At 35.7% G+C, this 14287-nt stretch overlaps 2 protein-coding genes across 2 annotated transcripts in view; both read left to right on the forward strand.

Annotated features, from left to right (window-relative positions):
• Window positions 1-86: 86 nt before the first annotated feature.
• LOC103969216 (ultraviolet-B receptor UVR8) lies at window positions 87-13016 on the forward strand. Its single transcript, XM_009382691.3, is given in 16 exon segments — window positions 87-425; window positions 2293-2369; window positions 5486-5564; window positions 6083-6142; window positions 7482-7583; window positions 7679-7687; window positions 7690-7771; window positions 8177-8219; window positions 8325-8370; window positions 8464-8510; window positions 8594-8696; window positions 9806-9860; window positions 9980-10046; window positions 10133-10169; window positions 12040-12119; window positions 12714-13016. Coding segments are annotated over 16 exon segments (1290 nt in total). The 5' UTR covers window positions 87-172; the 3' UTR covers window positions 12864-13016.
• Window positions 13017-13076: 60 nt separating this feature from the next.
• LOC135650467 (mitochondrial phosphate carrier protein 3, mitochondrial-like) overlaps window positions 13077-14287 on the forward strand; it is a 5156-nt gene continuing 3945 nt past the window's right edge. The window contains exons 1-2 of the mRNA XM_065169826.1: window positions 13077-13385; window positions 13488-13954. Coding sequence (XP_065025898.1) covers window positions 13589-13954 — 366 coding nt within the window. The 5' untranslated portion in view covers window positions 13077-13385; window positions 13488-13588. The remainder of the gene's footprint in view (window positions 13386-13487; window positions 13955-14287) is intronic.

A 14287-nucleotide genomic window follows, 5' to 3' on the forward strand; every position in this document is an offset into this window, starting at 1 on the left:
CCGACAACAAATCTATTAAACGGAACGGCGGAGGTCGAAATGGTTATACTTTACCGTCCCGTTTGATGACGTCATGCCATACGCAATGAAAGCGTCCTAGTCGCAAGCCAACAGCCGCATCAACTCGCGCCTCCATTCTGTGCCCGGCAGCAATCCTCGAGTGTTCTCTCTCATGGCGTCTGCTTTGTGGAGGAGGGCTCTTCTGCGCGCTTGCGGAGGGAAGCCGCCTCTTTTCTTGAGCCCCTCGAGGCGGTTCTCCGGAGAGGCGCCGCGGAGGTTCGCCGCTCTCTGGGGGAACGGGGACTACGGAAGGTTAGGGCTCGGCGGGTTGGAGTCCCGATGGAAGCCCACGGTTTGTCCGTTCTTCGATGATGATCCCCCGGTGTCGATCGCCTGTGGCGGCGCGCACACCCTCTTCTTGACTGGTACTTGTTTATCTCTAAAATTTGTTCTTTTATGTTTCCTTCGGGAACGGAAAGCGGCAATTTCGATAAAAAGGCGCATTCTTAATTCTTCATCCGTGATTAGGTTTTCTATTTTTTTCTTCCCCTTCCGAAGAAATTTAGATGTAGAGTTTGAAATTCGAAATATCAAGTAATTTTCTCTTTTGTCTCTCGAACACAAAGCACCGTTATGACGTCAACGAGTCTTCGTTCGCGGTGATGAGAAATAAGAAGAAATGCAATTCATGTGTCCGATCAAGATCTGTCCCTTGGGTCATTCTTGAGTTTCAACAAGAAAAATGCATTCTTGATTCTTCTTCCAAGATTTGTTTTTTTTTCTCCTTTCCTTTTTTAAGAAACTTAGGCACAGAGTTTTAGATTCGAGAGATCAAGTAATGTTCTCTTCTTGTCTTTCGAACACAAAGCACCATTATGACGTCAAAGAGTCTTCGTTCGCGGTGGTCAGCAATAAGAAGAAAAAAAAATCATGTGTTGGATCAAGATTTGCTTCTTGGATCATTCTTGAGTTTTAACAGGGAAAAGAATGAAAATCCTTTTGTAGAAGTCCATCTTCTTTTCCTGTATTTCCATTTTGTTATCACTTCTTTTCTATTTGTCTGAAAAAACAACAGTGTCTAACACTGATATTTGGAATTTGGATAACATGTTGAAAACCATGAGGTTCAAAGGGTAAGAGCAGGAAATGTAGGGGGATTAGATATGGCTAAAGGGATCTGGGAGTATGTGTCATTGCACCGAATGCATGCTTGTGACCAAAGAATGATTCGGGGTTACTGATAACTTCTTGAGAATAAATTGGCAGAAGATGTGAGGGTATTTGAACTAGGCATGAAAATGGAAGTTCAGTTAATGTGCAGATAAATATTTCTTTTCAGACAGAATTTGGATTAGAATAGCTTCTGAAGATAAATGATATATTAAAATGAATATTTTAAACCATATGGGATAGGCAACTGGAAATAAGGAAATGCTATGGTTTGATGTACCGAAGCATATCATTGGGTACGGACAGTATGTACCGGTTCGATAGAGGATCGATATGGACGGTACATCAATATATACCAGAGTACCATGTGTCGATTTGCTCGATACAGCTTGGTACCGCTTGGTACGTACCATATTGACAGCTAGTCGGTACACCGGTACGGACTGGTAATGCGAACCATGGGAAATGCCATCACTTTTTCAAGGTAATGACATTTTAAATACATTATCATCTTGTATTTGCTGTTAACTTATGAGCTGTTCGTACAAGGAATGGATTTTGGCGTGCTTCAACACAGTATGAACCTGCAAAAATATGCCAGCTGAAATTATAGCAGTGTATATTGATTTCCTTAATTATAATGTCTAAATTTTGGTCCCCAAAGTAATATGAACTAATTTTCCTCAAGAATAATGTGGGAATTATTATATAATAATTTGTGAATGGATGCTCCACCAATAATTTGACATATTAGCATCTAAAGTGTCTTTAGCTTCAAATTTCACCCATCATATATCAATTTTTTATGGGCCTAGAAAGATAATTTGTATAACAGCTGTATTTTTAGATGGACAGCAGATAATCAAATGGATCTGCTGTTGTACATCGACCTCGTAAGACTAGATGCTAAATGCAGGGATTGATCTCTTAATCTGCTTTATTCACATTGAGTATTTTCATGGTTGAATGTAATTATGTGCTTCAGTGTCATGCTCTCCTCGTCTTTCCTTAACTGTTCTTCTGTGTATCTGCCTGACTTCTATGAACATGATTATTGCACACCCTGCAGAGATGTTTGTTGCCATTCTGATGTTTTTGAGTATTTTTCCCTCTGTTGAACAGAATGTGGTCGTGTTTATGCTTCTGGACTGAACAACTTCGGGCAGTTAGGTAGATCATCTGCAACACCTTTTGCACTAGTAAGCTGTTCTTTCTGATTACTTTAAATTATGATCATTTTTAATTATCTCTAAATGTAATTGTTGACATGGTTTTATCTGGGTCAAGGTTCATTGTACTGCAGCGTATCACTCAGTCCAAGCAATACATATTTTGGTCCGATAAGGGACCGGTATAGGCGGTACATCGGTATGTTCTTATGTATCATGTGTCGGTATGGCTTGATACAACTCAGTACGTACCATACTTATAGCTAGTCAGTACATCGGTATGGACCGGTAAAGAAAACCATGATATGGGTATTTAGGAATCACTTCTAAGTTGATCACAATATAGTCTAATGGACGCACTTTAAATTTCTGGTGTCTTTACTCGGTCTATTTGTGCATGGTAGAAACGGGTATAGCAGGAATACTCCTTCCTTTTTGTATGAACCAAGGATTGAAATTTCGTTCCGTACTGTACCAGAATTTCGAGCTTCGCTTGGTACTGTACGGTACTGTGTACCGAGTGGTATACCTAATTTAGGCATAAAATCCTCCGAAAATATCTGGAAAAAAAAAGTTAGGATAGGGTTTTTAAGTTAGAAATAAATATAATAATAGTATAAGTTTAGCAAAACCAATGTAAATTAGGTAAGAATAGTATCACATATCTTTTTCGGACTTTGAGGAATAGCCTTGTGCAAGATTCGTATTTCGATCCGTTACGGATTGCTCTTCTGTAAATATTGAAATATCTACATAAAAATCATTTGAATTGTCAATTCACAAATCGTTGCTTTGTGGAGTTTATGAGAGTGTAAATGTGAGAAAAAATTAGTTTGAGATAGTTTAAGAGAGTGTGAGAGTGAAATACGGGAGAAAATGAGTTTAAAAACCCATAAGAAATGGCTCCAACGGTCATTTTGACCATTTGAGCACTGTTACAGTTCGGTAACGGTCAAAATCGATCGTTATCGAGCTGTGTCGGGCGGTAACGATCGAAATTTCGACCATTACCATCCGATATACTCCCATATCAGATGATATTGAGCATTCCGCTCGATAACGCGTGGTCCGCGTATCGGTATATTGTCAGACCGATATGTACTACCCGTACCGAGCAGTATTATTCAAAATTAGAAACTCTGATAAGAACCACAACGCAAGCCAATATTTTTGAAGGAAGATGTGCGAGAACAATGGTTACTAAAAATTATAAATTTCACTATAGAGGGGAAGTTCATCTAAGTCTAACATGCTTGTAGTTACACCAAACAATTTGCCAGGCTTAGTTTTCTGATAATTTGTTCTTATGTTACATGTCAATTGACACAAATTAAATGTAAAAGGGTATATTGACATGCACCTTGTTATGTGTTTCCAACTCAAGATCTTAAAAAAAAAAATGCATACATTATCTGATGTAATTTACACTTTTGTCTTAAAGTGACCATTAACTTATATAACAGTAATAACAAAGTCGTAAGTCTCAACTACATGGAGTCGGTTATATGGATCTTTTGCCGCCACTAAAATATGTAAAAGGTCATATGTTTAGTTATGTAAATCTTTATTTATAGTTTTTATTAAAGTCTTTTTAGGTCTTCCTCTACCTTTCCACGTACCATTAATATTAATCATTTCGTCTCTTCTGACTAACGCATCTGGAGGTCTCCCAAACATATACTCATACCATCTTAAATGATTTTCTTTCATCTTATCTTCTATCGAAACGATACCTAGTTGTTCACGGATAAGAGTATTTCTTTTCCTATCTGTCCAGGTAATCATCATGTTTTTACTCTATAAATAATATTTTCGTCAATCCCTCCGTCTTATTGAAAAATTGATCCAAAGTACTTAAAAGCTTTTACTTAAAAAGATTTTTTATTCGTCCAACTTAACTATATTTTTTTGTCTATTTCTAGAAACACTAAGATTGCATTTTATATATACAATTTTAATCCTACTTAATCTAAAACATTTAGTTTCTAAGGCTTTTGCCTCTATAACTCGAGTTTATAATTAATTTCACTTAGGCTCATTAATTAAGACAATATCATCAGAAAATTAATCCATTATCAATGTGAAAAGACAGGGATTTAATGTAGATTCTTGATGTAATCCTATGCTATTTGGAAACTTGCTACACACACTTTTTAGAGTTCTAACACTAATGGCTATATTATCATACATATCTTTAATAACGTCAATATAATTAGTGGATACACCTTTCTTTTCTAAAACCCATCATAATAAATCTCTAGGAACTCTATTATAAGCTTTCTTTAAGTCAATAAAATCCATATGTAAATATTTCTTTTTCTCCCTATACTTTTCCATTAATTGCTTTAATAAATAAATAGCTTTTATGGTTGATCTTCTAGGCATAAACCAAATTGATTTTTAGAAATATTTGTTTCAAGGCTTATCTTACTTTCAATAATTCTTTCCCAAAGTTTCATGGTATGACATGATTTTAATTCTTCTATAATTTGAATAATTTTGTATGTCATCCTTATTTTTGTAAATTGATACTAAAAAACTCCTTCTCCATTCATCAAGCATCCTTCCAAATCTCATAGTTTTGTTAAATAAACTAGATAACCAAGCTACTCTTTTGTCCCCAAACTTTTTTAGACCTCAATAGAGATACCATAAAGCCCCACACTCCTACCTTATTTTATCTTTTTTAATGCGTCTTTTAGCTATTTTCATCTTCTTTTATGTGTATTTCACTTCATTAGCTCTAATTTTACGAATAAATCTATAATAATTGGCCAAAAAAGCATAACTTGTCCATTAACTTGTCCTACTAAAAAGGTATAATACTCTTCATCATTCTTAGGTGTATCGATTACTGAATAGTTGGCTAGTCTAAAATTCTATTAATTTATACTCTGTATTTATGCAATACCCATGTTGGTTGAATTTGCTGTGATATTCCTTTGAAAAATTAAAGACATCAATGCAAAACAAGTTTTTTAGTCTGTGTTGTTGAGTTTAATATCTGTTGAAAAGGAAGTATATTGAAAATATTAGTAAATACTTCATATTTGTACTTCCACTACTAATTTTCTGGACATGAAGTTTGAATTATATAGAAACAAAGAGATCTTAATCTGATTTTAAGACAAACATCATTTGTGCAGGAGCCAGCTGAAGTTTCTGGATTACCTGAGAACATTAGACAAATTTCAGCTGGCTACCATCATTCGGCTGCTGTTACTGGTGAGAAAACAAATGGATCCTGCAAACTTCCTTGCCTTCATTTAATTAAATTTCTTTTGGGAGCCTTCCTTCTAAGATAAATACAGAGCAACATTATATATATTTTTAATTATGATGCATTATTGGATGGCAGCGATATTTTAAATTTTAGGTCAATTTATTTATCCAATATTTAGAAGATTGTATTAAGGATATAAATATTGATCGGACTAGTATGTAGCCAGTAGTGTTTGGCAACCTTATCTGATATCAATTTGAAGATATATAGCTTGGAAACCGTACAATATTCATTTTTTTTGCTATATTCATTGCTGGTATCTAGTGGTACAAACCCAATATGACATTTCTTACCTGTCTTTATAGCTACCAAAACCAGTCTTGGACCAGTATTTAAATCCTTAAATTATATGTTTTTGCTCATGCTTTTCATTTGATGGATCAGTTTCCTGGAGTGCTCTTGTTCATCCCCTATGGGGCATCTAACTGTACTCTTGCTTTTTTTGTTTGTTTTGTGTTAGCGGATGGAGAACTTTTCATTTGGGGCAACAATTCAAGTGGGCAGCTTGGTCTTGGAAAAAGTAATGTTCTATTACTTTTATTTAGTGTGCTATTAGTTGGCAGAGCTTTCTTTTTTTGAGTTCTATCACTCTCAATTTTCATTTGGTAATAATGCACCAACGTCAACACATATCTGCTTCATGCTTGCTTATTTGTCACGCTCGTTAGCAAATTTTATTATTCTTCGCATCTGCATCTGTAATTTCTTTTGAAGTAATAAAAACCTGACCTTTAAGATCATTACAAACTTATTGTAAAAATTAGAGCTGATGAATGCATGCTTTTTTTGTTTTGGCTAATTTTTTTCCTTGTCTTATAATGATTACATTATGCTGTTAGAGAAATCTGCTGTCAGTATTGTTTTGTGCTAGTTGACATGAATCTTATGTGGAAGAGATTTGGCCATATCGTACAAGCATATTGTCAGCACTAACCATGCAGATGAATTAAAACCATACCGAAAGAGATTTCTCTAGACAAAATTTCAATGTTTCAAGTTGTTTTGTTTTCTTTCTGCTTCTTTCCTTTCAATCTTTCCGTAAGTTCCCTATGGTACAATAATAACATTGTCGGCGACAAGCTGTGGTGTCCCAACTTTTTGTGGTAGCTATATGTAATTAGTTCTTGTTTTAGAAGGAAATGTTTATTTTTAATATTTTAGCATTATATCAATCTTTTTGTTGTAAATATTTCCACCAATGCTTCATGCTTTGAGGTTTCTTGTATCTCCATGATAGGCACCTATTGCATATCTAGAGTCTTTCTACAGAATTGTTTACTTAAGGATTATCTGTCTGTTCTTTACCTATATATTTTTTTTGTATTTGAAGTTTTGATCAAATTGTTACTGTATCTTTTAAAAGCAAATGCAATATCCTGTAGTAAGATTTTTCCATTTTCCTTTAGTGTTACCATTGATCAATTCACTTAGTGCATCAACTTTGTATGTTTGGTTCTTATTTCCATTTTTTTTTTTTCTGCATCTGACTTCCTTCTGTTATTAGTTTCCTTGATGAAGCCTTTTTTTTCTTGTATGTTTAATTGTTTATCCTAGCTACAGCTTTTCCTTTTTCTCGTGTTGGTGTTGTTTTTAATCTCTAAAAATGCAACCTCAGTTGTTTGGAATTGCTTTCATTGCATATCTGACCTTTTCTCCACTGCCAAGATTGTTCATATTTATCTTGGGGTTTTTTAGAAGCACTTATTTACTGATTGGAAAAAACTACTATTTGATTACACATTTTACTTGATCTAACCTATAGATGACCTCTGCACATAGCTTAATTTAACAATTTAAAATTCTTTCAATGATCTTAAATTGTATTGGGAATGAATAATCGGTCTTAGTATTTGTTATAGGTACAAAGAGCATAGTTTATCTCCCTACAAGAGTTGATTTCTTGGTTGGGATCAACATTAAGATGGTTGCACTGGGTTCAGAGCACTCAATTGCTATAACAGGTTGAAAAAAGTATAAAGATACATATGACTTTTTTTTAGCAGTTAAGACTATTGTCAATTGAGGTAGATTTTCTAATGCATATCCTCCTTTACAGATGTTGGTGATGCTTAAGTTGGGGAGCAGGTGATTCTGGTAGACTTGGTCATGGTCATAAGTCTAGCCTATTTGGCTTCTCTGTGAGCTCAAGGTTTGAGATCTATGAACATTTTAATTAAACACATATATTACAGTAGCAGGAATATAATTTGGATTTGTTAATTAAACACATTTTGCACACATGTTACTTAAGAAGATCTTGCTAAGGATGTCTCATTGTCATATAAAATAATAAATTGAAAGATTGGATGCTGCATCGGAACTTCCATTGGGGCTGCTTCCTTAGTGTTTGAGGTGCATTCTTATTTTTCATCTATGATCTAGAAGTGGCTTGTTTGGATGCTTTTATCTTTTGAATAATGACTTGCCACAATATTTATTTATTAACAATTACATACAACATGTTTCTTAAAACATATCATAATATTTTTTTTATCAATAAGGATAACAATTTTTCTTATCGTACAGAATCATACTTAAAGATCCATTTATGCAGTGAATATACTCCAAGGCTAATCAAAAGCTTGGAAGGGGTCAAGGTACTTTTGTTTGTATGACATGCATTTTCTTTTAAATTCTTTTTATTGGATGCTTTTGGACGGTTGGTCTTGGGTAATCTTTTGACTACATACATGTGTTTATAGATCAAGACAGTTGCTGCAGGAATGTTGCATTCAGCTTGCATTGATGGTATGCTCATAATATATTACTTATCTGATAATCGTTGAAGGTGTATATCTTTATTTGAATGTAATTTTCTTGTTCTGTGTTACTAATAAGCAGAAAAAGGCTCTGTCTTCATATTTGGTGAAAGGTCCACAAATAAGCTGGTATCTATCATCACCAATAAGTATGATCATACATTATCATTTTGGTTCAAGTAGCTAATAAATTCATTTCTCTGTAACTTCAGGAGATTGGAGAAGGAAAGAACATCCGGACTCCAACTGTTGTTCAGGAAATCCCAGATTCTGAAGAAGTTGCCTGTGGTGGTTACCATACTTGCATTGTGACAAGTAATGTCTTCAATCAACTCCCAAATTGGCTTCTGGTTGTTCATTGGTTTTCAGCTTGGAGATTCAAATCCTGAATATTTTGGTGCACATGTTGCTACATTATGTCTAAAATAGTAAAATAATATCACAGATTGGCCTATTTATAAGTCCATTTGATTCATATGTTAAGTTTTGTTGTTTGCTTCTCATATTTGTGTTGAACATTTCGTTTAGAGTGTTGTTGAAAACAACAACATAACACAATTTGGAGTCAGTTATATTGATATTTTTTCCGTCATTGATCTTTAAGACACTTCATTTAAGTGTCTGATATTTAAATTTATCACAAAGTCGAATACTTATGGGATAGTTCAGGAATAGTTTCCATAAGGACTTTGTTTATTTGAATATGGTCTTTTGATGATGGATTTCACAGGTATGTGATTTTAGCTATGTTGTTTGTTGTAGTTGTCTTTAGAGTTTTGTTTAATTAAACAGAGATGATAAGTCTATCTTACGTTTGTCATCATAAGTTCTTGTTACTTACATACTCAGTCGTGGATTATGTTATTGTGATGAATTAAACAGAGATGAATTAGTGTTGCTCATTAATTGCCTATTATTTGTCATGTTCCATGACTACATATTATAATATCCGAAATAAAATGTTAATTCTTCTTGTACATAATTCTTATATAAATTTTTTCACTGTATTTGTGTCTTACTGGATCCTTTTATTTTCCAAATTTTGTGCAGCATAGCCAGATAGCATTTTAATGATATCTTATATCTGTATTCATTTCATGATTCATAGTGTCTTTCTTTTTCTTGTTTCTTTTTTTTTTCTTTTAGTTGGGAAAGGTTTTGAACCCTTTTGAGTCATGACTTTGGATCCAGAACTGCTTTGAAGTTATTACTGTTTGCTTGTGAATAATATAATGATTTTCTAGTTTACCTATCTTGATGTGTTTCTATTTAGGACGGTTCTTGAATACAGTTAGTGAGCCTTAATTATTCTTAAACATCTGTTCAGTTCCTAATTGGATAGTGAAATGCAAATGAAAACTGTGATGTTCTCTTGTAAAAAATACTTAACGTTATGGAGTTACATCAATCCTTATCATATGCAGGTGGAGGAGAGTTATACACATGGGGTTCAAATGAGAATGGTTGCCTCGGCCTAGGGTATCAATTAACTTCTCATTGCACTCCTCAACTTGTAGATTTCTTTTTCAATTCATTTGTCATATATAGTTGATATTTCTGGTTTTGCATGGTGCTAATAATCCTCATTTTGAACTCAGATGCACAGAGATGATCCGCAATCCAGAAATTGTTCAAAGCTCTTTTCTTAAGTCTCCTATATCTAAGGTCATAATTTTCTGGTGTTTTCTGCATCATCCACTAGATATGTTTCTAAATGCTTTACTCTAAAGTTTTCTTCAAGAAATGTGCAGGTAGCTTGTGGTTGGAAGCATACAGCTGTGATTTCTGGTAAGATTTTGCCTTTATTGATTAAAAATTAACTCAATAAAAACATGCAAACTCTTCATTATTCGTACATTCTTTTGTGTTCTGTGCAATGTTAGGCTTATCTAATTGTGTTATGATTTGTGTTCTGGAATATCAACTCTATTTTCATTTCTCAGATTTTAGTTTTTACTATTTTTTTAGAGATTGGGCTTGTTTTCAGTTTTTTAATTACTGGCATAATTGTTGTCGATAATCATCATGTGCTTAATTGTACACCACACAGCCAACATATTTTTCTTTGTGAACATCATGTAAGATTATTTTTCTTCCAAAGGATTCTGTTTTTTGCTTCTCAGAAATTGTACTTGTTAGAAGCTGACAAGTCTATGGAACTGTTTCTTCTGCAAATGCATGTAATGTATATTTTCAGGAAGTTCATACTTTTGATGGGATAATGGTTGTATACTATCGTATATATTATTGTGAAGATCCCAAGTCTTAGAATTATCAAACGATCATCCCGTTGCAATACAATCCTAATGTTTAACCATCAATTGTGTACTTGTAGCAAATACCATCATTCATAGAATCTTGCTTGGGTCCAGTTATCTTGAAGTGAATATCTGCTAAAATGCCAATCAGAAGCTTATTTTGATTGTTAACCTACATGATCATCAAATTTGCTCGAGTCTTAAGGTTTCTCCTCACTTTTGCAAAGGTCTCAGTCAATGGCACAGGGGTTTTATGTTGTTGGCATGCTTGGCGTTGATATATCATTGGAACGATATGGCTCAGCATGATTCTGCCTCGTGCTACACGTGCCTGTCAAAACAAGTGAAAAACTGCCTGTAACTAGTTTGAGGAACATTCTTAAGTAGTTTTCTTACATCATGTCACCAAGTGTATGATGGTTGGAGAATTGACCTCGACCATTTTAGTAGAAAAGAAGTGTTGCTATTTCGGAGCACCTCCAGCATACAACTAAATACCAGAAGGCAGTAACAGCCCATTCTTAATTGTTAATATTTGGTACCTGGTGAACAAGGAAGACATCTTAGCATAAAATTGGCATGCTGCAATGTTGTTCAAGAAGATATCTGATGCTTAGAGAGAATCTAGTTCGAGATGATATCGGATGGTATGGAAGATCAGGTTGTTTAAGCATTTATTTGCATCATGGCTATCTATTTTGATGAAAGCTTCTATAGAAGAATCATACAGGGCATCGCTAACAACAGGATACATGTTTAGCACTTCTAAGCTGATAACTCGCTGTTACTTGGCCTTCCAGAGAATAAGTTTCTCGAAGAAAGCACAGTAGCATGTTTTAGGTATTTGTTTAGTGACACTGTAAATGATATTATGATGAACTTGGCTCCAAATTAGAAATTTAATTAAACACTTAAGGAAGCTTGCACAAACCGCTACAATCATGCATGATGTGATATTTGGAATGAGGGATACAGTTAGTGGAACTCTTAAGTTGACATCATTGCATAATGTTATATAATTATTATTGTTAAAATTGGCACTGTCGAATTGCAAGTACTTTTTCATAGAACTCACACAACAGAAATTAACCTGAAGTTGGTGAAATATACAAAGGTCCACAAAAGCTTCATTGCATATTGCTACGATAATAAAATGGTAACCTAATATGAAGTACTCCCAATACTTAGTGTTAAACTCCTGTTTGAATGTTGTTTAAACAAGTTGGCATATAATTTGAGAAGCAAATTTGGTGGAATTTAGTGCATTTCTAGGTTGTAGGATAGTTCAAATTTTAAGAATATATGCTATATTTGTAATCTTCTTTTGTCTATACCAAATTTGATAAATTCGTAATGCTTTGTTTTATGCATAATAACCATTTTATAATGTCAATGTTAAGGTGGCAACATCTTTACCTGGGGCTGGGGAGGTGCTAATGGAACATTTTTTGAGGATGGCCATTCTTCTGGAGGACAACTTGTGAGTTATATTTTATCAAATGCTCCGAATTCTCTCGATCACAAACATATAGCTTAATATGTTCATGTTTTATAATATATCTAGCTTTCAAGCTAGATGTTTGTGAAAGCTTTAGCCGATCATGGAAGAAGTATCATTTCTCTTGCTCCATGGCATGCATGCATCAATGCAATTACCAAGGCTACCGATAAAAGTGTCTCTTCTTTTTTTCCTGAATTGTACATCCTCAGAATATCAATTCCTACTCCTTTTGATGCGATCCCAATAAGATTAATGTGTGTATTCCTGTTCTAGCTGCTAGAATTTCTAAATCAATAATCATCACTTACATTGTATCCTAAAACATTCTATTTGTCGGTGGAAGTGAGATTATTATTTTTTCATTATTGAACCAAAAATTGATCTAGAAGTTCTTCAATTCTTATTTCAAATAGTCTAGTCTGGTGTGGCTGACATTTACAACACTGGATGTTCCTTGGAATTTGCCAATGTTTCATGAAACAGCTTATATAGCAGAGAATCTACCACTGTTTTCAGCATAGCTTCATTCATTAGTTTTGGTTCCTGGAGTTCAGACTGCTGATGAATGTGCAGGGCCACGGAGACGACAACGACTGCAATGTGCCCAAGATGGTAAACTTCGACCAGCGAGTGAAGGCTTTGCACGTATCTTGCGGTTTCAACCATACCGGCGGTATATTCGAGTACGATCAAATCAAAGCAGGGCTATCTGGGTGCTTGTGATATGTTTGTTCTTTTACCCATAGAGCTGCCAAGCTTCACATGATAATGTTGTAGTTCATTTTTTTCTCCTTTGCTCTCTTGCAAAACTGCAGGTGTGTATGTCATACAATTAAACACGATAACGAATAAAGGAAGGCTTCTTTCGTTTACTTATTCCTTGATTTCATGTTCTTACTGAATGAATCTTCGTTTGTTGTTGCATTGAACATGGAGCGAATGCAGGGATCTTAACATCATGAGTTACTCTGTTCTCTCAATTCGTGCTTCAATTCCCAGTATCTTCCTGGTGAGGTCGAGAAAAGCTGTTCTCGGCCCATGAAGACGACAGTTTGCTCGCCAGATGTTCGCTAAATTGCCTCGGAGAGTATATTGTGTTCCCAAAAAGAGTCTGCGACGCGCGCAGAAAAAAGTACCCGCTCGCTGCCACCTGCAAATATACGCGTCGGCTCCTAATGTGGTTGGCGGCTGCGACGAGTTTGTGGGGCACGTGAGGCGCGTCGTGCGTCGCCAATCACGAGGCGGGTAAGTGAGACGCAGGGCGGGAACGAGTAGGCAAAGCATTTCTCTCCAATAATTGGGATGGTGCCCTCTATGCTGACACGTGTTATATTTAATGCCTAACAGCCGTTCCCGCTCGATTCCGTGGCGTCAATTTGGTTACAACTGCTGTCGAAGACCTCCCCGAAAATTCCTACAATGCCCTTCTTGTCCTTGTCACTCTTCTCATGTCTCTCCGCCTCTTTCATTTTCTTGACCCCCGTCATCCTAACAACAGCAGGAAGATTCCAACGAATTCGAATCGCATTCACCGTCTCCACCCCCCAGCCATGGCGATCTTCGAGGAACCTCCCAATTCGCCCTTCCCCAGCATCCTCTCCTCTTCTCCCTCCCCCGTTGGGTCGGTGGAGCCCGCCTCCAGCATGGAAGCCCTGCCGCGCGGGTCCGATTCTGTGGAGGCCACAAGGGAGACCCGGAAGATCGAGATGTATTCGCCGCTCTACTACGCTGCTTGCACCTTCGGTGGCCTCGCCAGCTGCGGCCTCACTCACATGGCCATTACCCCGCTCGACGTTGTCAAGTGCAATATGCAAGTGAGCTTCTTCAATTTGTGTCACGCGCGGGGTTTTCTCTAAGGCTAGGGTTTCAATCAATATTACTTGGTGGCCGATTTCTGGAATTAGGTTAATTAGTGCTATGCGTTTTTCTTGTTTCTTATTTGATTCTGGAAGGAATCTGTAGATTGAGTTGTTAGTGTTCGGATGTTAGGTCTGCGCTACTTGATCGAGATGCCTTTTACTTTGTCTGGATTGTTTGTGAATTGAATCGATGCTCTGCAAGTACTGATCCACAAACATCCTTTAGTCTCTAAAGTAAGAAGAGTACGATTTCTGTTTGATCTAGACAGTGTTGCTTATTTTATGAGA

The sequence above is a fragment of the Musa acuminata genome, chromosome BXJ3-10 (genome assembly GCF_036884655.1).
Source record: "Musa acuminata AAA Group cultivar baxijiao chromosome BXJ3-10, Cavendish_Baxijiao_AAA, whole genome shotgun sequence".
NCBI lineage: Eukaryota > Viridiplantae > Streptophyta > Magnoliopsida > Zingiberales > Musaceae > Musa > Musa acuminata.